The 27,265-nt window shown below is 34.2% G+C and overlaps 1 protein-coding gene across 8 annotated transcripts in view; it reads left to right on the top strand.

Moving 5' to 3' along the window:
- The window catches only part of PDLIM5 (PDZ and LIM domain 5), a 202,741-nt gene that overhangs the window by 100,487 nt on the left and 74,989 nt on the right, over positions 1-27,265 (top strand). For 2 of the 8 annotated variants that reach the window (XM_035004496.1, XM_035004489.1), the window contains exons 4-9: positions 11,444-11,486; positions 13,408-13,499; positions 20,176-20,190; positions 22,817-22,834; positions 23,103-23,275; positions 23,652-23,688. In XM_035004496.1, coding sequence (XP_034860387.1) covers positions 11,444-11,486; positions 13,408-13,499; positions 20,176-20,190; positions 22,817-22,834; positions 23,103-23,275; positions 23,652-23,688 — 378 coding nt within the window. Of the gene's footprint in view, positions 1-11,443; positions 11,487-13,080; positions 13,500-16,729; positions 16,747-20,175; positions 20,191-22,816; positions 22,835-23,102; positions 23,276-23,651; positions 23,689-24,246; positions 25,463-27,265 lie in introns of those variants that run through there. The other 6 variants (XM_035004494.1, XM_035004495.1, XM_035004491.1 and 3 more) reach the window with 6 other exon arrangements.

Here is a 27,265-nt window from a genome sequence, read left to right as displayed (position 1 = left end):
TGAAGAATGAAACGTTTTCATTCCTGTGCTCTCCACAAGACAGCAGACTGACTTTGTTTTCCTAATAAGGCTGTGCTAAGTACTGGAATGCTTGTCCTCTTGAATTTTATTGAAATACCTAAAAATACCCACTTTACAAGAAAAGTTTGCAATTTAATGTGTTTAACCTAGACAAAAATAGAAAAAGAGATGTATCTGGAAAAAGTTAGTGGCAAAATTCTGCCTCCTATATCAGTATAGGACAGAGAGCATATAAACGTGAACTTCAAAGAGCATTACCTTACACTTTGGATGTATGAAGAACAAATTAGATATTTTGCTATCTTCCATTTGTATTTTGTTTGTCTCAGTAAATTTAAGATTTTGGGCAAGTTTTAGTTCCCCTTTCTTCCCCTTCTTTTATGGTTAGTAAGTAGGCTTATACTGTTCAAACATATATACAAATGTATTAGTATATATGCTAATAGCTAGTTTATTGCTCAACACCGTATTTAGATTTAATCTTCTTTAACTTCAGATGTGGATTTAACTTTCTTAAAAATGAAGTGCTGTGTTTAAGAATATTTGTCCCTCTCACTTACAGGAGTAGAAGAGCAGGTCCTTATATTGGCATAAAGTAGTTTATGTGCTCTGGCTCCCGGTTCTCTCTCTGGCTGTGCCTCTCACTGCCCTAGCCCTAGTCTAGCCTCACTGGCACATTCCTGCCTTAGAGACTTTCTTTACCTTGCTATTTGGTTGGCCTGGAGTTCTCTACTTCAGGTCTCTGCTCAGATTTCATCTTAGTAGAGAGGACTTCTCTGACTCCTTTATATAGAATTATGTATCTCTGTCCCTGTTTTGCTTTACTAGATTCTATTTCACTCCTTACCATGTGATATACTTGTTTGTTTTTAGTCTGCCTCTCCCAAATAGAATGTAAGCTCCCTCAAAGTAGATAGTGTGTTTCATTGCCCCACTTCCTACAACAACTTGGGGTGTTAGGGGCTCCAATGAATATTTGTGGAATTAATTAATAAATTAATGAAATAAATTAAGGAAATTATAACATAGGTATTGCCCTTGAACTTGAAGTGACATCGGGTATAGGACATATTGGTCAGGAATGAGAAGGTGCTTGGTTAAAATAACTTATGGTAATATAGAAGGCCATACTAATAACAAAGCTGGTGGTTAACAGGAATTGGATTCTGACCATAACATAAAGGTGTGTGTGTGTGTGTGTGTGTGTGTTTGCTTGCTTGTTTATTAAAAAAATAAGGGCTGATTCAAAAAGAATCAAACACTATCAAAAATGTATAATTCAGCGACTGGTATGTATGTGGGTATATTTATGAATGTAGGTATATATTCAGTGACCTGGTATATATGAATATGTAGCCAAAACCTAATTCAAAAGGAACTGTCATGGTTATTTCTCTAATCTTACATGCTCAGCATACACCACTGTATCACAGGGCATACGTCAGACCTGTAGTCTGATTCATTCTGGATTATTGGTAGCATATCACCGTTGATAGTTGTAATGAGTAGACTATGATGCCAATTCCTTTATTTTCTCAAGATTGTGAAGAAGAGGAGATAGAAACGTAGTTCTTGACATACGCACAGGAAGATCTTATGATGTGGTATCTTGGGATCTACACAGCCACTAACTTCAGAAGCTGGTTGCATTTTGAGTAGAACACTCAGTTTAGCACCATAGATGATGTTCATTAAGGAGCCTCTAGCTCCATCCTGCTGGAAAATGAAATAATTAGAGAATTCTTATTGCTATGGGGAAAAATATTCTTCTTCTCTGGAAAAATATGGAAGAATAGATTGGAGGATCTATAATATTCTTAGAAGGCAGAGAGAGATGCTTATAAAGCATGTGGAGAACTTGTGTTCAGATCTTGGTTCTGCCTTTTTCAAATTGTGGTCAAATTATTTAACTCATTTGAGCTTCTGTTTCCTATATTTAAAATGAGAACAATATTAATCTCTCAGGAAGAATAGTTGAGCTAATTTATGTAATGGGCCAAGTGAAATTATTGGCATTTGTTGGTACTCAACAAGTGATCTTTTTTCATCCATTTCTAATTTGTTGTTGTTTTCTCTTGGAACTTATCCTGGTAGATAATTCGGTTTGATTATAACAGTATATAATAAGAAACAAAATAACTTCTAGAACTCAAGGGTCAAATCTTCTGTATAAGGAGTAGGAAAGTAGTATCTATCACTGCTGACTTTGTGTCAGTTGCAAAGGTGTATTACATTTATCCTCAAAGCAATTCCTCAAGGGAAGGATTATCATCCTTGTATGAACAAAGAAACTGTAGAGTAGCTAATTTATTTTTTGGTAACCTAGACTTGCAACCTTCATTTAGCTATTTCTCCTATTTCTCAAAGAATTCCTCTATCAATGAAGATCTTGGTAAGAGAAAGCCTGAATATGAAAGGTAGGCTCTCTCTTTTTAGGGCTCTAAGCTTTTCCTAAAAGGAAGGAAAAAAAAAATAAGGAAACAAACATTATGTTTATGAATTGTGCCTGCTTTTGTACTACTTTTATCCTACTCTCCAGCATCTGACGCCTATCAGGGTTTTCCTGAAGCAATGAGTTTTATATGCATTGCTAGAAGTCTGTGAAAATCTAGTTATGCATATAGTTTGTTATTGATGCCTACTTTCCTAATATGAATGTTAACCACATTTGTTATTTAAGGGTATTTTAATAGTATCACTGAAAGAGCAAGAAAAATGTAGATGTATAAATGGAACTCCTGAATTTTCACAGGTAGATTATTTACTTTGCAAATCCTATTATTTTTATCTTAGCAGTGAAGGACTATGTTGATAAAAATAAATATTCTTTCTACCTGATTGGAGCTGGAAGAGAAGCCATATATATATATTTTTTTTAAGAATATTTATTTATTGGGCGCCTGGGTGGCTCAGTTGGTTGAGCAACTGCCTTCGGCTCAGGTCATGATCCTGGAGTCCCGGGATCGAGTCCCGCATCGGGCTCCCTGCTCGGCAGGGAGCCTGCTTCTCCCTCTGACCCTCCCCCCTCTCATGTGCTGTCTCTCTCATTCTCTCTGTCTCAAATAAATAGATAAAATCTTTAAAAAAAAAAAAAGAATATTTATTTATTTATTTGAGAGAGAGTGAGCAAGAGAGAGCAGGAGAAGGGGGAGGGGCAGAGAGAGAAGCAGACTCCCCGCTGGAGCAGGGAGCCCCACACGGAGATGGGGTCCAGGACTCTGGGATCATGACCTGAGCCGGAAACAGACACTTAAATGACCGAGCCACCCAGGTGCCCCAAGAAGCTATATTAAATAGAAGTGATTAGCATTGTGCCCAAAGAAAGATATAAACCTAGTAGGTTTTCAGAGAATGCAACTCTGTTATCAGTTCTTGTTTATTATCAATCCTGAAAGTATTACCATCCATGCCTGATGTGAAATAAAGTAGAGTTTCGGGGACAAGAGTGGGAAAGAAGGAAATTATATTTTTCAGCTTCTCTTACAGAATGCATGGTGCATCCTTTTTAGTTGCTCTTTTAGAATTTTTTAAAAATTGTATTACTAATAGTTCCATTTACAATATGTAGAAGAAGATGAGAGAGGTTTTTAGTAGCCTTTATCATGTATTAGCAAATGAACTGAGGTGCTGAGCAGTGGAGTTAAAAATAGTGCTTAAAATGTCATCTTTAATCCAGTAACATTAACTCTGTCTCTTCACCAAGCTTCATATCCGTGCCATGTGGTGTGAATTTTATTTGAATGGGTGATTTGGAAGTTTAGATGGGTCATTCAATTGCAAGTAATAGGAAACTTTGAAGTAGAGGGTTTAAAAGGAGTGACAGGTAGTACCCAGCAACCACAGAAAGAATGACGAGAAGCTAAACTCTCATTTCTTACACCTGTCAGTGTCTGAACAAATTGTAATTAGGATTTTTTTATTATGCAGAATAATTGTGAGGCTTAGAGTCCAAAAGAGCCATGCTCATATAGAATTATTTCCTAGAAGGTTTGTTATAATCAGAACCATAAAATGATCTATACCAGAGGTTGGCCACATTTAGTCCCCCACCTGTATATATGAATAAAGTTTTATTGGAACACAGGCATGCTCACTCATTTACATTTGTATCATCCTTCTTGCTCTGACAGAGCCTTTAAGTAGTTAAATTGAGATCCCACGACCCACAAAACCTAAAGTATTGACTGTCTAGCCCTTTACAGTAAAGTTTGCCATTTCTTAACAGTGGGGCATATAAAATAGATTACTTATTTAAAATTTCTACTGAAATGGTATTTTCACTGTAAAAGAATTTTACCGATAATAAGAATGCATTATCCTGAACTTTGAAGTTCCTTTTATTTAAACTTGAACATATCTAAAATATTACAAAGTTTCTTTAGCATTCTTTTTGATAGAAGTTCTTTTATAAATACTAGTTAGAAAAATGCATTTTTTTCCTTCAGTGGTTCTGAGGTTATTTTGAGTATGGACATGAGGCAGAATGGAAGACCTAACTTTACCCTGTTAAAAATATTCTTGTGGAAATAAACTTTGAGTAAAAAAAAATTTCTTCCATTTAGAATCAAGTAGAAAAATGTGAAATTTTGCATTTATCACACTGTATGAAACTATCTTATTTATTTACTTATTATCTGCCTCCTTCATTAGAATGTAGATTTCAGGCAGGGACTTTCTTTGCCTTGTTTACTACTGTATTCCCTATAGCTGGAACAGTGCCTGCAGTTCAATAAATATTGATGACTGGAGAGATTGAAGGAGTGATCTCAAGTGAAAGATGTCAAGTAACATACAAAACTGTCACCAAAACTAGTTATTCAAATTGATCAGTATTCAGTTTGCATTTCTGAAGATCTTAATAGCATTGAATTTGTGAACTTCCACCATAAAATATAAAGCCACATACCATGAGAAGAAGAAATATTTGTTAATTTGTTGGCTGGGTGAGATGGATATATAAGAGGGAGGAAAATGTGAACATTGGCATTAAACTTGGCATTAGCAGTCCAAATTAATATTTCTGGGCTTTATTTCTGAAATTAAGCACAGTATTATATATAAGGCCTTTAATTCAGTGTCGAGTTCCTAGTAAGGCCCCAGTAAATGGTAATGTAACGTAATGCTGACACTGATACTGTCATTATTTGTATGTTGGGAAATACTTTATCATTTTAAATTTGCCTAATGTTCCCTTCTCTATTCCCCCCCCCACCCCCCCGCCAAACCCCCGCTCTGCCCCCAAATAGTGTCCCATGAAGGTCAGGCAAGCTCAGTAGAAGTCCTTTCCTTTTTTCCTCCCACTTTTTCTCCCTCCTTCCCTCTGTCCTTTTTTGGCTTGATTTAGAATTGGTTGATGACAATTTCTTCTCAAACCCCATCAACCGCTATGACCATCTGAGAAGGAGCTTAGAACAAAAGCCCCTCATCCTTACATATGGAAGTAATTATCAAGTGGCAACTGTTTGTTCTGGATTTATCAGAGCCTCTCCCAGGTTCAAGCCAAGCGCAAGCAGAGGGGGTCTCGGGTCTCAGATGGGCTAGCACAATTCCCTTGCTTCTGTCTTCTTCCTGTCTTTCTCTTACTGTTCAAAATCTGTCCAGCTTTGGGTTCCTTCTCCCTTTCGAAAGGAAAAAAATGTACTTTATTAGTTCCCGTAAGTAAGATAGAGAAGATGCAGAGTGAGAGAGAAATCAAAAGTGAGACTATGTGTATGAGTGCATGTATATGTGGTGAGCACAATCTTTTATAAGCTAAAAGGTGTTATGATATAACTTTTTTGTACTTTATTTACAGAAAATTTAATCCTTACATATATTCTCAAATTGTTTAGAAAAAAGCATGACTACGTTGCCATAAGTGATCTAAGTGTTTAAGTTTTGAGTTTGCAGTAGACTGGAAGTACAATAAAATATGGGGAAATTGTTTAAGGAGACATCCCTCTGCACACTTGAGTGCTCACTTTTTCCCCCTCTGGAGTTGCTTTGTTATTGCAAATTGACAACTTTGCAATTAAAGTGATTAATGATGTACCCTAGTGTTTATGGGTCTTGAGGTCAGTGAGCCCAAAGATGGCCATGCTGTGGGAAACTTAGATAGAGCTCATCTCACAGAAGAGGAACTTAAAAATCCTCCTGTTTTCTGTATGATTGTTTATGAGTTAAGTATATTAGATATGGTTGAAGGAGTCACCAAGACATAATGAGTAATGTGAATAATTTTTATCAGTCTTAGTTCTGTTGCTTAATTCCTCATTCTTAAATACCAGTGTGAACATTCATTGGCTATTTTTTTTTAACTAAAAGCACATTATTTTATAAAGCAGTATTAGAAAAATGCATTAATTCATTATATAACTTAAATATAACACCATTCATTGGGTGTTCATAAGATGCAGTTTTGTTTGACTCCTTTGAATCTAATCCCTGATAGAACTATTGCTTATTTATGGCATTATTTTTCTTATACATTATTCTAACCAGGGCATCACAATTCTAGTTTCTAATAAAATCCATTATAACATAGAAATCTTTCAACTGTGTAGCCAGAAGTTCTGAAACTGGATGCAGTGCACCAGGGATTTTTATTTTGGATGCTGCTCTCACAAAAATCAATCAACTTTCAAAATAGATTGTTCTAGCCACACTGATGGCTTTGTTCTTTGAATTCCATGAGCTGAGGAGAGTATTGGGCCAAGGCACTAGTCTCTCACCATCATGGCTACTCCTGTACAGTGGCTTCACACTAAGAGAAGAGAGAACAATAAGCAAATTGTTGAGCCCATGGCACTTAGCCATTGCCAGGATCTCTGCTGGTTTGAAACACACACTACACAACAGTGACTTGTGACGATCGCTGTGGTTGAAATGGAGATATATTACCCTGTTGCGTATTTGCCAGGATTTTAAGAGAACAATGTAGGAATAATTTTTACTAATTATACCTCAGTTTTTAAAACTGCTCATCTATTTAAAAGTCTTTTAAAAATGATTCACTTTTAAGTAATCTCTGATATTTCTAAAGGAGCAGATGCTCAGTATAACCTTTTTTTAAAGAAAGAAAAATCTTAATTTTGAGAAATAGTTTTTCTTATTCATGTATTAGGATTTTCTCCTCAGGGAACACAGGAAATACATATTTCAGTTTGGTGAAGGAAATGGGATTTTCCTCTCTTAAACATTGATTACATTATTCTCATAATCTTTGGGTATCTTACTTATTAAACACAGTTAAAGAAAGCACTAGTTTGATAAAGAAGATATTTGGTATGACAAAAGGTTTTGAGGATTGTATGGATTATAATATTTCTTTTCCTTTATTTTAGCCACTTGTAGGAGACTTAAGTAAACATTTCAGACTTACAAGGATTTACTTTCTTTACTGTTTCTTTAAAATAGCATTTCCCAGGGGCGCCTGGGTGGCTCAGTGTTAAGCGTCTGCCTTCGGCTCAGGTCATGATCCCAGGGTCCTGGGATCGAGCCCCACATCGGGCTCCCTCCTCGGGGGGAAGCCTGCTTCTCCCTCTTCCACTCCCGCTGCTTGTGTTCCCGCTCTCGCTATCTCTGTCTCTGTCAAATAAATAAATAAAATCTTAAAAAAAATAATAATAAAATAAAATAAAATAGCATTTCCCAGAGGGTTTTTTCCCTAACTCCAGTCTTGAGAAAGGTTTCCTAAATAAGTATTCTCAATAGATTAGTATGCCATGCTACAAAGGGGTATAGACAACAATCTGCAGTATTTTTTTCTTTAGGCATTTAAAGGCTCTGAGAAGTTCTGTGGCTAACATGCTTATATAACTTAAGTTTTCCAGATATCTTTGGTAACAGAACCTCTTTTTTGTTTTGTGTTTTTGAAAAGTAGCTTTCCGTGAAACATACTTTGAGAAATAGTCTTACTTGCTATAAAAAGTAGTACATGTATGTTTCATAAAACAGAAAACACAAAAGAGAAAAAAACAAGTATCATTCATAGAGAGCCTTTACTAAAATGTTAGTCTGTTTCCATCTGCTTTTTCCATGCACTGACCATACTGGGTATGCTATTTTACATCTTCCTTTTTTCATTTAATACATGTTATCATGCATTTCGGGATTCTTTCAAAGAATGGTTTTAATCATTGCATGTTTCATCTTGTGGTTTTATTGCAATTAACCATTTCCTCATTGTTTATTTAATCTGTTGTTTCCAGTTTTTCACTATTATAAGTTACACTGTAGGGAATGAATATTTTTATACATAAAGCCCTTTCCATATTTCAGGTTGTTTCCTTATGATAGATTCCCAGGAATTGATTATTATGTCAAAGGGCACGAGCTTTCTTCAAGGCTTTTTATAAATAAATGCCAAATTATTTTTCAAGAGAGCTGTATTAATGTGTAGTTTTTCCAACAATGTGTATTCTCAAAAACATTATGTATTAACATTTTAAAAAATCTCTACACACTTGAGAACAAAAGTTGGTCTATATCTTAGTTTGTTATTTTGTAATAATTAGTAAAGTTTGATTTTTTTAAAGCTGGTACTAATGCTGTTCATTAATTTTGCAGATTTCATTTGTCATGTATTTTAATTTCTCAAAGCACAGTAATTTTAGTGTCATAAGAGTATGTAATTATACTTAAATATACACTTAAGTAAAAAATACACTTAAATATAAGATAAATACACTTAAAAATCTGATCTTTTAAAATGTAACTAGTGTGTGTTATAGGTACATATACTGTGTGTTAAAAATGTTTTTCCAAATATTTTTAATGTGGACAGTTTGACCTCTCTTTACTCCAAAAACCAAAACCATACTTTAAAATGAGGGCCATTTTAGGGGCGCCTGGGTGGCGTAGTTGGTTGAAGGTCTGCCTTCGGCTTGGGTCATGATCCTAGGGTCCTGGGATTGAGCCTTGTTTAGGGCTCCTTGCTCAGCGGGGAGCCTGCTTCTCCTTCTTCCACTCCCCCTGCTTGTACTGTCTCTCTGTCTGTCAAACAAATAAATGAAATCTTAAAAAAGAAAGGTCAATTAAATTTTAAAAAATTTAAAAAAAATAAAATGAGGGCCATTTTAAATAGAAGGGTTAAAAAAACTATATGGCTTAAAGTATGAGCTCTTATAAATATTCAGAGGTCAGATGAATACCTGCATGTCATGTGAGGAAGTAACTTTAAGGAAATCTAAATCTAAATAACCACTCATTTGGTGGTTATTTAAATATTTAAACCCAAGGAACTAATTTTTATTGCACCTAGTGCCAACTACTTTATTTGACATTTCATTATAAGTAAGTCTGTCTTTTCCCAACAAAATGATGTTTGTGTTTTTAATGTGTAATGGACTCAATTCTGGGATTTTGAGGGTGTGTTATCCATTTTTTTTTTTTTTTTTTCTGACTGCTTGTCTTAGTTGCACTTGTGAGACTATCAGAAGGTAAGCAGGGCACATAGATTCAAGTTTCAGATTTTAAGTTCTTTTGTGAATTCAAGATTTCAAGCAGTACAGTATTTTTGTTGAACTTCCAATACATAAAGTATTTTAGAACTATTATTATTCTGTGCTTTCTCAACAAAATTAAGAGGTTGGATTCCAAAATTAAGTAAACTAACCATTCGAAGGTTCTTGTTATTGTTGCTAACATTGGTTAAGAACTAACACCTGGGAAAAACTAAGGGGTTTGTTTTCATAGACATAGGATATATGCATTTTATTCTGTTTGGAAACTTGGTGACTGTTAAATATCAAGTTCTTTTTTATAGACTGTTTTTATGTTGCTAGAAGAGTTACATGCACCTTTAAGTATCCAGATGAAAAAGGAAACCATCCTATTATGGCAAACTTCCATAATGTCTTGGGTGGTTTTAATGAGTAGATCCTTTGTGATTACATCTCATTGTGAAATTTCAATGAAAGGAAGATTCCACTGTTCTGTACCTGAACTTGTTTCCTTTGCTTATGATAATAACCCTATAAGCTAAAAGAGAAATCTTCTTTTTGAGAGTACACATGGAAAGTTATGCAACTTCATAGAGTATAATTCTATATTGTAGTAACTGAATGTTAGCATCCATTGTGGCCTCTCATTAGGTTAGCCAATTATTCAGTCAGTGCTTGTCCTAACTAACCAAATTAGTTGTTACTGGAAAATTCAGTTGCTGCTAAAAATGTTGATCGGAGTTCATTATTAGGTTATACTTATAGAGATCGAATATCCTATGCTAGCTTCTTCTGTTGGCGATCTGTTATCTCTGTTAAGTAAAACAATCTCATGGTTTGTAGCTTAAATTGTTATCACTTATTTACATACTGTGGTTACATTTCTTGAATTTTGCACTTGATGTCTTATCTGCAGCCTGTATTATAAGAGGAGTCACATTTCTGGCATTATTAAACATAATGTACCTTAATACTGGGTAAATAGCCTTTAGCTTTCCCAATCATTTAGTTACTAGACTGCAGCTAGTATATTGTAATATATAAGAACTGTCAGCCAGCTGTATCCTATGTAATTTACTTACTCTAAACTTTGAAATACCTCATCTGAAAAATGGGCCTAAGGATAGTTGCTACTTTGGTTATTTGTCATGATTATATGTGATAGTTGCTCCAAATCAATTATTGTTACTATTAGTCCATGCTAACCAAATTGTTACTGTTAGTCCATGCTAACCTAATAAAAAAGCATATATCGGAAATAATTTGAATTTGGAAATATGTTCTATGCATGGAGTTTTGCCCTTCTTTCCTTGTTCTCTCCTTTCCACACTCATTACTGATGACTTACTACATGCCAGGCACAGTGCTGGTATAGAGACACAAATGGGATATGGTCATTTCCTTCACTGAAATTACAGCCTAATGGAAGAACTTACCGTTTAGTTTTAGCATAACAAATATATTACCTTGCACAAGCACTTAAGAATGTAAATAGAAAATAAATACTCATTTGGTGACTCAGTTCAACCAGAATTTATTCATTATCTTCAGAGAGACCCAATATCCTGTGGTCGTGTTCTTGGATGTTAGGAGAAAAGGCGGATGCTTATTAGAGATAGAGGTTCAGAGTGGATATTTCAGGAACCACTCAAGGATGAGAAGATCTGTTGATTATACTTTTCAGTTTTGGGTGGGGAATAACCTTAATTGAAAGCTTAAACACAGGTACATTAGGAAACACAATTGGTGTTTGTCTTTCCTCATTTGAGTGTGTAGATAACTAATGAATACCCAGTGTGTAAGGGTTTAGGTACTTGCAGCATTTGAGTTACATGAGTTAATTAATTAGTAGAGACAAACAGTCAAGACTATGATATGAAACTATAAATTCTGATTATTTAATATATTAAGGTATATACTAATAAAAATTCTATTAAGATGTTTGCAAAAATTTATGTGTTTTTTTTTTTCCTTTTCCTTTTTTTTTTTTCTCCCTTCAGGGCATCTGCTACACCCAAGCCTGAGCCAGTTCCCGTGCAGAAGGTGTGTTTCTCATCTGGTATCACTAGGTACCACTTGATAGTCCCTCCTGAATCACTGTCATTTCCATTCCTTGTCTTAGGCCATACTGACAATTTATAGTTTCAATACAATTTTCCTTACAGTTCTTTTCCTTTAAAGATTGTGGGGGGTGAGGGATGGAAATCAATACATACATAATTAACATCTGTAATTATACCAGTATTATTAAAACATGATTTCTAGTGCCATATATTATCTTATTTCCATATTTCTTACATTCACATTCACTTTTAATTTGCCTATCTTTATTCACATGTTTTAAGGAGAAAGGTGGTTACTGAAAATGAGTATCACAAGTCTTTGATAACATTTTATTAGTAATATTAATAGGTTTTTAATTACATTTTCAGAGTATTCTGGATTAGGTTATTGGCAAGTACCTTTTTTCTGTCATATATATCCTCAAATTGTCCCAAACCATTTTTCATAATATAGCTGGTTTATACTTGGGGGATTTTCTCCTTAATTTTATTTGTGCCTTTCCATTGAATTACTTACACTGATTTGCTGAGACATTTAGTTACTTCCCTTCCCCCCAATTAGCTTTTATTATTTCTACAAGGTTAATTTAGATTACTTATTTTTTTCTTAAAATTAAATATAATAGGGCTACCTTTGTAGGTTTTTAAAAGAATTTGATTGTTTTCTTTTGGGATGGTAGGGTGAATAGGAATTTATTCTGAATGTCATAGAAGCTTGACCTTTTGTTTTGTTTTTAAACTTCACACTTTCTTTGGGATAGGGTTTGCAAACAAACTATGTTAATTTTAGGAGGAATTGATCTTTCTTAGTAGTTAATTTTTCTTTGATAAATGGCAATAAAGAAACATCTAAGATCATTTTTTTCCCTCATGTAACTATTAACTATTTATTTTGGAAGAGGGAAAGAATTTTTATTCCATCTCCAAATAATATCTCAAAACATTCCAGAGAGAGAAACAGGTGGATTGTTGAGATTTTTCTTTTAAGCAGTATCTTCATTCAAAGTAATTCATTAGAATGTGCACATTTCTGAGTTAGATGAGAAAATGATCTTTTCCTTCTGTTTAAATTTTTTTTTTAAATAGGAGACTTAGAAATATGCGGTTTTTTCCTGCATGAATCAAATAATTGTACTCTGGAGGATAATTAAACATGTTTGAAAGATGAAATTATAATCAGGACTGGATATTTTAAAATAAATGTTTTGGTTAGCAATATTTTGTTTATTGTGGGGTATTTAAAATTTTTTCCTTTTGGAAAATTAAAGTGTCTGTTGACACTTATGATGGCATTTAGGCATTTTGATAGTTTTCCTACTCTAGTTCCTAAATATTTTGAAACTTCTTTCATTTTTATAAAAAAAATACACTCATCGTGTGCATCTGTGTTATGCATGTTGGGATCAGTTGGCATGCGTGTTATGCTCATTGTTTTTACCTAGAAACAAGTAAGGTTTGGGCTGCTAACATGATTGTGTTTCTCTTTTTGAAAACTAGCTATGTGTTCTTTTCAGTGAATCTATTTTGCATGTATTTGGTGTGTTTTTGTGTATGTTTATTTTTATTTTACATAGGGAGAACCTAAAGAAGTAGTTAAACCTGTGCCCATTACATCTCCTGCTGTGTCCAAAGTCACTTCCACAACCAACATGGCCTACAATAAGGCACCACGACCCTTTGGTTCTGTGTCTTCACCAAAAGTCACATCCATCCCATCACCATCGTCCGCCTTCACCCCAGCCCATGCGAACACTTCATCACATGCTTCCCCTCCACCCGTGGCTGCTGTCACTCCTCCCTCATTTGCTGCATCTGGACCGCATGCTAATGCCAGTCTTAGTGCTGACCAGCATTCGTCTGCACTGAGCGCTGGTAAACCTGCAGTTAATGTCCCACGGCAGCCCACAGTCACCAGCCTGTGTTCCGAGACTGCTCAGGAGCTAGCAGAGGGGCAGAGAAGAGGATCCCAGGGGGACATTAAACAGCAAAATGGGTAGGTCGCCAAGGGTGCTTTCTGCTCTTACCAAAACTCTTCTTTCAGGCAATTTCCAGGAGATAATTTACAACCCCCCCCCCCCCAAACAGCAGTTCTTTGAAGGAAAGGAGATGAAGTTTTATTTGCTTCATTAACATGTAGCTTTATAGTATATACATATAGCACTTTCTGCAAGGCAATTATAGGTTAATCAAAACCCAAGTAATGCATTTTGACATGTTATGAACCACGTAACATACTACTCTGTAACTCTTTTCAAGTCCTGGCATAACATGGAGCAGCTGGTACTTACAATGCAAGGCCGACCTTGAGTCTTTCTTTCTCATTTTTTCCATCCTTTTATTAGTCACCAAAAGTTTAAACGGAGTGGTTACAGTTGTGTCAGCTTATGTATCTCACCCTAAGGAGAGGAAATGAGGAGCTTGTAAGAAGCTTTTTTTCTAGGAAGTAGTCTAAAGACAGAAAACAAATTTAGTTTTGACTCATGTCTTCGTAAGATGCATTAGCTTAGGTCAGATAGCCAGCAACATTCTTTTCAGATAAGCTTAAGCTAGAATTTAGTCTGTAAAAGCAAACAGTAACGACAGAACAATAGCATCAGAGGATGCCTCACAAACATCAGAAGCAGATTAGAGAATGTTTTCATTGTAAAGGTTTTTTTAAAATGAATGGATTTACAGAAGTGGACACTATGTAATGTCAGTGGAAGTTTCTGAAAATCTGTTCCCTATGATTTTTTTCCTTTGAGGCATTTAAAAACATTGGTTGAAGTGCATTTTCAGCAGCTTCCATTTATAGATGGTCATCTTATTCTTTTTGGAATTCCGTGACTATACTTGGAGCCAGAGTCGTTTTTGTAAAATCATTTTGATCAGATTTATTGTGGCAAAAATGTACTTTAAAAGGGAAACAAAGGGAAATCGTCTGCATGCATGATGGTTTTTACCAATGCCAGTTCCCAGGAAAATGTAATTAAAATAATTTCGTGCATAGGTCCTTTCTGAGATAATCCCTTCCGAATGTTAATTCACGTAATGAAGGAGCTGTGCTTTCTGTAGCACCCGCTGCCATGGCAACCGTGGGGCTTTGAAAAGAAGGTGGCAGGGCTCCAGGCTGCTGCTGAGAGAAAGAGCAGGAGGTCTGGAAGACCAGCTACTGCTCGGAACATACTGTTTTTGTGGTTGTGGGTGGCTTTTTAAAGTTTTGACGTATATATTGAGGAAAATTAGTGTCCTTCAAAGAACACTATTTCTTCTTTTATTTGAGGAAGAGAAATAGTCTGTAGTGTTGACGTGTGATTGGTTGTATTTTTTTGTATGTCTATTTTAAGACAATAGAATTTAGAGTGATCAAAGGAGATATTCTGAGAAGATGCTGCCTGTCAAATTGTTGGCCCTGTAGAAAACTAAAAGCAGAAGTTTACTATGTTTATTAAGTTCCAGTTTCAGTGTAAAAAGGTCCACTGGAAGAAGTGTCTGAATAAAAATATTTCTCCTTACTAACATTTCTTGAAATTTTATAAAATAGTCTTCTTCTTTTTTTTAAGGAAAAAAAAAATCTACTGACTCATATAAGATACTCTTAATGTACAGTAAAATAGTCTTTTTTTTTTTTTTTAAGGAAAAAAAATCTCCTGACTCATATAAGATACTCTTAATGTACAGGTAAAAATAAGTTGAGGTTATGGAAAAGTAATACATTTAAAACATGAAAATATGAATATGAAGCTTAAACTTTTGTTTTATAGGTACAACTTTGATGATTAAACTTAAAATGATTTAAAGCTTATTATTTTCAAACTGAAACCGTAGGCAGTGGTGTAGTAATAAGGCCTCAATGGTGGCTTTTTAATCAGTGGACCTGTGATTATTGAGCACGTGCCTGTGGCTAGCACTGTGCAAGAATTCAGGGGAAGGGGGGTTATTACATGTTTTGCATCATTAACAAGCAAAGTACTGCTTCACATTAGCAAACTGGGTATATTTAAAAATAGGTTGATTTCAAATGTCCAGATGTTAGGACAATGAAAACTTGATTAGTCTGAAAACAAAGTGTGGTATCTAAGACAAATTTGCAGTTGACATTTCTCTTACTACATTTAGATTAGAGAAATCAAAAATAAATCACCCTCTTTACTAGTCAGTGATCTGTCATTTTGAAGAATAGGTGTTTTGTGGTATTGATGAAAGCATTTCCTTCATCAGGTATCAAATTTTTTCTGAAATCATTGTCAGACTATTTACTAATTATGTGATTAGTACATTTTTCATATTTTTATAATGTTACAAAAGATCTGCAACAAAACTTTTTCAAAGTTGAGAGTTGTGACTTTTTATTAATTACTTTTTATTTTAAAAATAATATATGCCAGTAACCAAAAATTTAAGAGTTCAGAAGGGTATATAAAGCTAAATTCTTTTTTTTTTTTTAAGATTTTATTTATTTATTTGAGAGAGAGAGAATGAGAGAGAGCAAGCACATGAGAGGGGGGAGGGTCAGAGGGAGAAGCAGACTCCCTGCGGAGCAGGGAGCCCGATGCGGGACTCGATCCAGGGACTCCAGGATCATGACCTGAGCCGAATATAAAGCTAAATTCTTAAGTTGTCTTTTTCCTCAAAGCAGAAAGATTATTAGTCTTTAAGTGATTTAAAGTAACTGACCACTTTGCCAATTTGGTAGGTGTCTCACCCAAATTTATATGAGATTAATTAACATAAGACACAAATAAGTGTTTATTCATTATGCATTACTACTGAGAAATTGTTATTCATCATTAAGTATGAAATCTATAATTATGTTGATAGTTTTAGAAGATTTCTTAATAATACTATGTAAGTGTTCTTGTTCCTTCTTATAAATAATAAAAAGGCACTTTAAGAAATTTTTAATCTTTCTTCTAATTGGTCTTGACTTGCTGTTTTCCTTACTCCTCTCCCTCTTTACTCTACTTAGAACAAAATGAGACTTTATATTCCAAACTGGAAGGAAAGCTATTTTGCATCAAGTAGTTTTAAGTTCAATTTACCTTTTCCCTTTCCGTATGCCCTTGCATTATAATGTGCCACTGCTTTCAAGAGGTAAGTCCTTCATGTATCCTTTATTAATTTCAGTTTTGTTGGACTGCAATTTCTTCTAACAGTTCCAATATGTTATTTTGAAGACCCTGGCCTTGGAAGATACAAAATATGATATGATAGTAATATTTTAAAATGCTTTTCTCTTTACAGAAAACACAAGTGACAAAGTTAGTATCCACATTACTGGAGAGGAAATATGGTGATTTATATATGAGTAAACAGCATGAATGTGTCTGATTTTTGCAAAATTAACATTTTGCAAAACAGCTCTCATTTAAAAAAAACAAAATTTAGTGTTTTCAATAAGTTTGGTTTGCACTGCTATGTTGTAGTGAATTGCTCTATGGTAATAAATAATAGTATTTAACTTTTGCCATAAAATGTATGTGGGGTTTGCTCTGTAGTGGTTTATAAGATGTAATGCTTGGGGGAATGTAATTTGTGTCAGTCGAGACTATTTAGAAGACAAAGAGAAAGATACAAGAGAAAGCATAAACATATGTACCACTAGCAAAAAACATATAAAAACTGAATTGTTTTCCAAATTCATATCACAAACCAGTGTTTCCCAGGTTAAAGTCTCTTAAGAACCTTTTTGATTTTTTCAACAATGTTGCTGGAAGTTTTAGACCTCTACATGTACAGTTGTGTGTCACTGGATGATAGAAAGTTTATATATACCTTTGAAATTAATTAAGAGAGATAGTTACTGACTTTTTTTTTTTTTTAAAGATTTTATTTATTTATTTAACAGAGAGAGACCCACAGCGAGAGAGGGAACACAAGCAGGGGGAGTGGGAGAGGGAGAAGCAGGCTTCCCGCTGAGCAGGGAGCCCAATGCGGGGCTTGATCCCAGGACCCTGGGATCATGACCTGAGCCGAAGGCAGATGCTTAACCATCTGAGCCACCCAGGCGCCCCGGTTACTGACTTACTAAATGTCATAGGTAGTTGGCATAGACATTCGGAATCACTGTGGAATACCTTTAAAACCTCGCTATTGTAACTGTTGGTCTTGATGGTACACTGGCTGGTGTTTAATAGCCTTAAAAATAGATAAAAATCACATTAGATAATTTTGTGTTATGATTAGTGTGAGCATATGCTGAAATTTATCATCAAAATGTAGATTAGAATTAGAAATATATAATATTTAACTATTTTAGGCATATCAGAGAATTAATGATCAGATTATTAGAACAGCTTTATTCCAGTGTGGCTGTAGTCCCACTAATTGAATAGTTCCATGTTCCATACACATAGGACTATAGCATGCTAGTGTATCAGCCCTAATGTATTACTTAAATTCTTATACACAAAGAATTTGACTAGTTACTAGATTCCATAACAAACAATTTTACTTGTAAAGGGGAAAAATTGGGCCTTGGAAAAATAAATCTAAGCATGTAGGTTAAATATGTATATTTTTAAATTCAGGATTCAGATTCATTAATTTATTAGGTATTACTGTCCATTGTGCTAGGTGCTTCTGGATGCATTATGTGATTTAATTCTCATTTGAACTTTGAACACTGAGAGGTTACTTAATTTTTTCAGGTCATGCATCTTGTAAGTGATTAAGACTAAAGCTTAGGTTTTTTGAAGCCAGTTTGACATGCTTTCCTCTGCATCACCTGACTGTGACCCTGGCTTATTTCTGTTACATTGAACTAGTATTTGTTTTTAAATGGGTTGAGTCAGTGTGAATGAATAATGTGCATAAAGTACAGTTGGATTTGATAGTACTTCTTTTTTTTTTTTTTTATCAGTTAGGAGATCTATCCTAACAACAAATCTGTGTTTGTATGGTTTTCAGAGTGACTTTAAATATATTAAACATAAGCCCTTACAAGAAGTCTGAAAGAAAAAGAAATCGTAATCCATTTCAGTGTTCAGGCGAGAGAGGCTTCTGTAGATTGCACCTTGTCCAGGGCACAGGGCAAGTGGGCAGCATAGCCAGGGTTGTGAAGCCAGGTCTTCTCATGGGCACATTGGCACAAATGCCATTGCAGTGTATGATGGGCCGTTCCGCTTGGGTGCATTTTCTGAAATGCTTGGAGATATTTGTTCGATATATACAAATCGGCATCTTTAGGTTGAAACCAATCAAGTCTCCACTTGTTGCCACTCTCTACACCATATAATGTTTCCCTCCCAACTTCACGGTAATGTAAAACTTCTCCCTTAAACTTAAAAACGTTTAAATATAAGTATCTAGAATTCTGTTCAGGGGAGGTTATTTTGAAAGCTGTTTCCCTGCTATTTAAAATAGCAACGCAGAGGAAGGTGTGCTTTGCATTGTGGTTAGAGCAGAGTACCTATCAGTAAATATTAAGATCAACTTAGTCCTGCATCCCACCCCCATACAGTGAAACTCAGCCCTCTGTAGAGTTTATGAAGCTGACTTTGGTATATATGTAGGAAAAACAGCTACACTGAGCAGTCTTAGTACTAAAACCAGTAGGCAGTTTTTGTCACTACATTCATAATGAATTGCTAGTTACTCTGACTAAACTTCATTTCAGGATTGATTCAATAGTGTGTTGACAAACTATGTAGAGTTTATATTTCAATCTTCTCTATCCATAATGGTATATAAGTATATTTGTTTTTAATGATTGTACAGTTAATAGGCTGTGTGAATGAATTATGTTTTGAGATTTTCCTTTTTCAGATGTTATTAATGTAGTTCCTTTACTATATCATATCAGACATGCCATTTTGGGTAATAATTAGGTCACTAATAATACAAAAGCATGAGTTCCTACAAATCAGTTCTAAACTTACTGGGATTTGCTTGTGAATAAGAGCAGTAATGACAGAGGAGAGTATGAAAATTAAGTGATAGCCCATTATTTATGATCCAGTATGTTTCCTATATTTTCCATTATAATCACATTTTTAAAAAATAAGAGAAAAATCAAATAGCATGTTATTTCTTTATAATATTTGTTTCAGAATAATTTTTTAGGCTTTTTAGGTTTTTATCTTAGTCCCAGTTAACATACAGTTTCAGGTGTATGATATAGTGATTTTTTGGGGGGGGGTTTAAGTTTTTATTTTAATGATGCAGGATAATTTTTGTGAGAAGATTACATATGCTATTAATATATACTTCACATATTATGTGAGTGAAAGACTTTCTCCTATTCTCTGATTTTAAGTGATTCTAAAATGTTCTGTTTCTACATATTACATCCAGTAATTACTTTATTCTCTGCCTTTTGTTAGGAACATAATAGGAATTTGGATTCATGCTAAAATGAATTAAATCAACTTAGAGATATTTTTAAATAGTGGAGCTTTCTCTGTTAACAGTATAACAGAATTTTGACTAACATTTGTTCATTTTTGTTTGTCTGTGTTTACATGTTTATTTTGAGGCATGATGTTTTGTGTAATATCTTCATGTAAATTCATTGTTTTGAATTTCATTATTTCATTTTTTATTTTCTTCTTTTTCCTTTCCCTTTTCTTTCTTTCCCCCCACCCCGCTTTTTTTTTTGCCTCATATTTGTCCATTTTCCATTATCCTGGGAACATCAATGTCTACTCTACTCTATTACATATTTTTTGTGTGTATTATTCCTCCTTCAGTAACCCTGGCACCGTGTAAGTACCTAATCAATGGTTCCTTTTGTAATTTTCATTATTGTCTCTCTTTAACTTTCCATCTTACTTTCAATTCAATACCACCAGCAAACTTTGTGAGTGTCTTCTCCATGCTAGAATTTTCAGATTTGTTAAGGAGCCTAAGAAACATGTTTTTCGTACTAAAGAACTTCATATAAATCAGTGGGTGTGTTTTCCACTTCGGCAGTGGAAAAAATTAGTAAGCTGAACCTTCAGGGAGATAGATAAGTATTGTAGACCGTGTATACTGGAGTTAGAGACATAGTTTGGTGCTCTCGTTTAGTATTTTTTTAAAAGTTTGAATAAAGTTGCTAATTGTGATATCTATATTTTGAAATAAATTATTTGCTTTTGATAGTTAAATTTATGTTCTAGCTCAAAAATATTTTTAAAAATAAAATCATTGAGATGACGCTCTTCTTTTATCATAGTCATCAGAGCTTAGAGTGTCAGAGCCAGAAAAGCTAAGTAAATGTTTAGAAACTTCATATCCCTTACACAAGGCTTTAAGCTGTGGTGAATATCAGAGAGTCTAAGGTGTACCATGCTTTTTGCAAGTATGTCATGGCTAAAATGTATTCTTAAGTGGTGTCATTTTATTATTCTTATTGTACTTATTCTTAGCTTGACACCACTGTTTTCTATTTTTACAGACCAAACCTTTTGTAGGAAATAACATAATCTTATAGTTGAAATTGGCACCATTTAAGAGTAAACTACATTCACTAATTATAGAGAAATTTAAACTTTAATTTTAGTAGCTAAATAGGAAGTTTTTCGAGTAATTGCATAAGATAAAGAGTTGTCTGCTTAGGAAATTATATCTTCTAAATGTAGTGTGTTTATGAAGTACTCTACCTATTCTAGTTTTTTAAAATTCTCTTTTAAAAAGGATTAGGTTTTTAGTAAAAGTAATTAGTAAAGTAATTAATAGTAAAATATTAGATATTTCACTTCTGGGATCTTAAAATTTTGCCATAAACTATAAGTATTTTGTGTGTAAATATTATTTATTCTGTTGTTTATTTTTCAAGATTGATTTATTTGAGGAAAAGAGCGTACAGGCACGCACATGGGAACAGGGGCAAAGGGAGAGAATCTCAAGCAGATTCCCACCGAGCTCGGAGCCCCAACATGCTCTGTCTCATGACCCATGAGATGGTGACCTGAATCTGAGCGGAAACCAAGAGTTGGACACTTAGCTACTGAGCCACCGCAGCGCCCCTGTTCTGTTCTTTATATATGTGGATGACCCATAGTCTTAAAATACGCATTTCAAATAATGTTTTTAGGCATCATAAAACAACACATTATGTGATCATTACTGTGCACTAGGTACTTTGGAAAACACTTTACATACATTATTGATCTTATTTATTCCTCAAAGCAGCTCTTTAAGGTAGATGCAATCCCTTTTTCTCAGATGGATAAAATCGAGATTTGGAGAAGTTAAATGACTTGCATAAAACACACTACGTGAAGGATGTCATGCTTCAAACTGTTGCCTGTCTTTTTAAAGCCGGTGTTAATGTTAATCCTATCATGTTGTTCACTGGGCAAAAATTCTTCTAGTATACCAACACAGTTTTGGTAGTGTAACTATTAAAATGACAACAGTCCCGTGGCATTCTGATAGTACCTATGATTTTCTAGCAATGAGTTACACCCAGGAGGTGTTGCCACCCACATCTGATACTCTTTGAACACTTTCTCTGCTTGGATCTTAGGGCAATAGTCTGCTAGACCAGACTTAGGCTCCTTTTTCTCTCCTGGAATTAGACTCAAGGCTTCCAAAAGTTTGCATTTGTCATGTCTTGGGGGGGGCAGTGGGGGAAGTGGGGGGAGAGAACGGAGTATTCCTTATGTTCAGGAGATCTTAGGCTAAAGTATTAATATACATTATAAATTCCTTAATGTTTATGCTTTGTTAATAGAAAAATGAATGTTCTTAGCAAACTCAAAGTTCTTGAATTCTGTAGTTTACTAATCCCTTTCACATACATTATTTCATTTAACGCTTAGAACAGTGCCACTTCGTATGTGATATACTCATCTATAAATGAAAAAACAGGCTCAGTGAGGCTCAGTGACTTGTCCAAAATCACACATCTGTAAAGTCATAGAGCCAAGATTTACATGTTGGTGTTTTGATAACTATTTCATTGGTTTCCCATATACCATAGCTCTTATTCCCTACACTGAACCTGCACACAACTTTATTTAGGATGAGGGATATCTATACACATGAATGAGAAAACCATAGAAAGTAACAGTTCTGACCCTTTTCAAAATTGTGTTTGGAATTACTGACAGCCTGTACTAAACCATTCTTAGTTCCTGAGCGTAGTGAAGATATGGTCATTTAATTTTGTGAAAGCCAATACATTTTGGGAATATGCTGATATTTAACAGTGGTTGTGAATATAGTCCATACCTGTGTTTTGTTAGGCATAAGATAGGTAGAAGAACAATACAAGTAATTTCAAAAAATTTTTTTAAACTCCTATGGACGTTGCAATTCTCATTATTTTCCTTCTTTTCTTATTCTTTTCCTTTTCTTTATGCTGGAATCTCTCTTCTGCTGCCTTCTTCTGTCAATTAAAAGGAAAACCCCACCTAAACGGTAAACTTTCTCTTGAATAGGTGTTTATATTATTTTATGTTAGCATAGAAATACCTTTTTTTTTTTTTTTTTTAGTAGTTTAAGAAAAAGCAAGTCTATTATAGAAGGGCACCTTTTTAAAGAAAATTGAGGCTGAGTTCACTTGGAAAAGCAAAAGATATAAAAAAGAACATTGATATTAAATGTGTAAATTATAATTTGGCAGAGGGTATTTTATCCTTAATATGATTTAAAGATTTATAATTCTTTCCTTCCCTTTTAATCGTAGCCCACCAAGAAAACACATTGTGGAGCGCAATACGGAGTTTTATCACATACCAACTCATAGTGACGCCAGCAAGAAGAGACTGATGGAGGACACCGAAGACTGGCGTCCAAGGACTGGAACGACTCAGTCTCGTTCTTTCCGAATCCTCGCCCAGATCACTGGGACTGAACATCGTAAGCGAATACCTAGGGATTCGAATATACAAATGTTCTTTGCCATAGAGAATAGCATTTAGACAGATGGGCGATTATTGGAAAACAGTAATTTTCCTGAGGCAGTTTGCTCTTAAATTATGCCATGCATAATGTGGGTAATGTAAAATAAGAACTAGCCCAGGAGAACTGCATTGAGAAGTGGAGCAGTAATAACAGTGGTAGTAGTAGTACTGACCATACTATGTAGCCAGTGACAGCATGATGTGGAGCGTTTTTTAGTGGCTCTGTGCAGCTTGCCCATTTGATACTGATTGGTACAGGTAATTGCTCAAGTGATTTTTCAAGTTTTTTAAAAAAAGTCACCTAATACTGGATATTGCTTATTATATTTCAGTGAAAGAGTCGGACACTGAAAATACAAAGAAGGCAAAGTAAGTTGTCCATTTTTTTTGTAAATTGAATGCTTTCCTTTCATGAATGGTCTCAATTTGTTTTTTCACATTTTCAAGTGTAGTGGTATGGCTTTTTGTCTTTGTAACTAGAAGCTGAGCATTTAACTTTGGTGTCTTTTGTGGGACTTAACTATGGGACTTAAAAACTTACAGATTTTTAAAGTAGTAGCTCTTGTCTGCATTTCATGTAAGGTTAATTTCCTTTCGTATTGAAGTAAGTGGGCAGAAGAGTATACTTGCAGATGCTTTGCTAACACTACCGATCTCTGTGAATGAATTTTTGTTGTCTTGTAGAAATTTTATTTTGGTCATAAAAATGGATTTCCAAGAGGGCTCTAGAGATTAATTTCTATATTTATAAAAATGCTCTACCCTTAAAATCTTTGCTATTAAATAAAATAGCTATGTGAAATTAAGCTTTTATAAGGCATGTTTTCTGCATGATGAACTAAGCGTACAAACTTTTTCCTTCTCTTTCTTATGACTCTTCTATCACTTTTCTTTTCTTTTCTTTTCTTTTTTTTTTTATTTCCACAGGGAAAAGATACCCCTTCACGTCTTTAGTCCCAAATACACAAAATTACGTGACTGGCACCATGAAGTTTCAGCACGTGCTCTTAACGTACAGTGATTTATGAGGCTTGCCCCCCCAAGCAGCCAGCACATACCTTTTCGTTCACTTTTTCTTTTTTCCAACCTCATAGGAAAATCTGTATTAAATTTGCCTTACGAAAAAATAGCACCTTTTCTATACTTTTCTAACCATCTCCTGCTGTTGTAAAAAAGAGGAAGATGACCTTGTTTTGTTGTTGGTAGCTCACAAATTTTAAACCAAGAGAGCAAATTAAGGGACTCCAATCGCTTCAGTGGTTTTATATCTGTTTCCATTGTTATTAGGGTAGTGACGTTGGAAAAGGAACTCTATAAGTTGAATTTGGTTGGTTGTGTGAAGCAGAGGCAGATGAGCAAATAATATCCTCATCTAATTTGGAAAATACATCCTTAGTGTTATTACATTTCCAAGATTACTTTTAAATTCATTATTACATAATGTTTAAAGTGGGTTGTAAATTACCCTAAATAATCAAATATGAGGAGGCAAGATAAAACAGAGAAGACTTTATTAGAATAGAGTTTATTGTAGCTTTGGGTATTTTTTAAAGCAGGTACTATTTCAGAATGGCTATGAAGAAAAGGAGGCCCAGATTTGGCTCCTAAAAAAGGAAAGAAGAGAATTCTGCCCCTATTTGCAATGGGGAAATTGAGTGTTCTTTTAGTTTGGTTAGCTTCAAAAATCCTATTTTCTACCAAAGGAAATATTTCCAAACTGGTGGATATTTTTAGGGTATAAACAACTTCAAGGTGTTAACTAGTAAGAAATAGAAAAGATAACTTTGCTTTGTTTTTAAATGAACATAAAATAAATTATAAATGATTCTTTGTCACATCAGAAATATTTTACTTAGTGATATAAACTATTGTATATTGCTGCTGTTCCTAGGAAACTATATTTTGGGCAATACATGCAAGCTAATATCCGACCAGATATGCTTCCTGTTTTGTAATATAATGTATTATATATTAGTTCTAAATTCAATAATAAATGCATTTTGAAGTTTGGAAAAATACTGTAATAAAGTTGCCTTTAACTTAGTTTTGTAATTGTTTTCTGTTTTCCTGAAACTAGTAACAGTGCCATCCAAGACTTGCTACACTATACTTGGATAAAATAAATAATTCTCTTGACATTTCATTTGGAAAACATTTTTAATTTTGCGAGGCTGCTAAAATGAGTGTGGAGTATGACAAAGGCCCGTATTTGTTTTTGTTTATTTTTTCTGCATTGTCATGCTATTTAACATAATACCTTATGTGAGTAACATAGAAGATTAGTTAGACTATGGCACAACATAGCATTAGTCTTTGTGGAAAATAATTACTGAGGGATTTTGCCTGCATTCAAGGCATTTTAAAAAAATATATATTTTATTTTATTTTTTTTATAAGTGAGCTCTACACCCAATGTGGGGTTCAAACTCACAACCCTGAGATCAAGCGTCACATGCTCTACTGACTGAGCCAGCCAGGTGCTCCCATTCAAGGCATTTTTATTTTTCCACCTTTTTTTCACTTTGATGTCACCATAGACTAGGACAACTGCCTGGTAATTTGGAGAAACTAACATTAATTTCAGTTAATGATGATTACTATCTAAAATTTTGTACACAAAATGTATTTAAAAATCTAGGATTTATCTATGCTCATTTCCACTGTACTTCATAATTTAGTAAGGTGTCTTTCTTTTACTGTATCAGATACTGCTTGTGGTTTTATGATCCTGACATCAATCCATTATTACTGTGTCTCTGGCCTCTATAAGAAAATATACTTTCCTTAGGCCAGGCTTTCCTGGTCTCATTCATCTCAAAAGAAGATATTTGAAAGTAGATGGAATCAAATTCTCATGAAAATAGATGGTAGGGTAGAGTAAACAAGGTATTTCCCACCGAGCACCAAATTTTTAGAGTAACTGCGTAGTTGAGAGAGAGAGCTACTAGAATGAGAGTTTTAGGTAAATAAAAGAATTTCTCTCTAATAAGACAAGTGAACATGTCTAGAACTTTATGACTTGAAATAAATATAGTTGAAAATAAGAATTTAATACCTCCCTGATTAAAAATAAAGTATTTAATATCTCATTGAAAGCATACACTTAGATAAGTAGAATGATGTATATTTGAGTATGAGTATAAATGTTCAGCCTGGATCACAAAAGACATTCCACTTGACCCCATCAGAGGTTGAATTCCTGTGTTCAATTAATCTTCTGGGACATCTTACTTTCCTAGCTTAAAAGCTAGCCAAATATTGTAAAAGCTCCTTGCAAAAATATTATTGTAAGTCTAGTGACCTAATTTATAGCTTGTTTTTGTTTGTCTCTCTTATACAGACTTTCTTTATTATAGGCTTTTTTTTAATGTAGAATTTGAAAGTTAAGAATTTTCAACATTTTTACAAGGTTTTACCAATTAGAAGATGGAATGTCTCCCACAAAGTGAATATTTTTGATGCCTTGAAAAATGTATTATTTATGGAAACAGAAGCACATTCATTTTATACATCCTTATGCCCTTTAGGATGCCCTTTAGGAAGACTCAGATAAAAATATTGTAGAGAGCTTATTTAATAAAAATTGTGATATTAAGATAGGAACTGTCCCACGTTTTATTCAGATTTATTCAGAAATTTGGGTAAATTGATTTCCCCAGATGAAAAATGTCATAATTTCTTGCATCTCTGATGTGTATTTAAAGTCCTATAAATCACAAATACTCATTTATTGCCGGAATTATTCTTTCACACAAAATAATTACTTAAATGCCAGGCACAGATATGTACTAGGAGCTGAATAATGAGTAGCAGAAAATGTATAAACAAGGTGATCTGAGATAATTGTGTTACTAAGATAATAAATTAGTATAAAGGAAATTTGGTTTGGACATGGAGTGGTTACTTAGGTTGTAAGGACCTCTGCAGAGATAATTTTAATGCCATC

This window comes from Mirounga leonina, unplaced genomic scaffold, assembly GCF_011800145.1.
Source record: "Mirounga leonina isolate KUSES-001 unplaced genomic scaffold, KU_Mleo_1.0 Mir_129, whole genome shotgun sequence".
NCBI classification, from domain to species: Eukaryota; Metazoa; Chordata; class Mammalia; order Carnivora; family Phocidae; genus Mirounga; species Mirounga leonina.
This window is presented reverse-complemented; position numbering and strand designations above follow the sequence as displayed.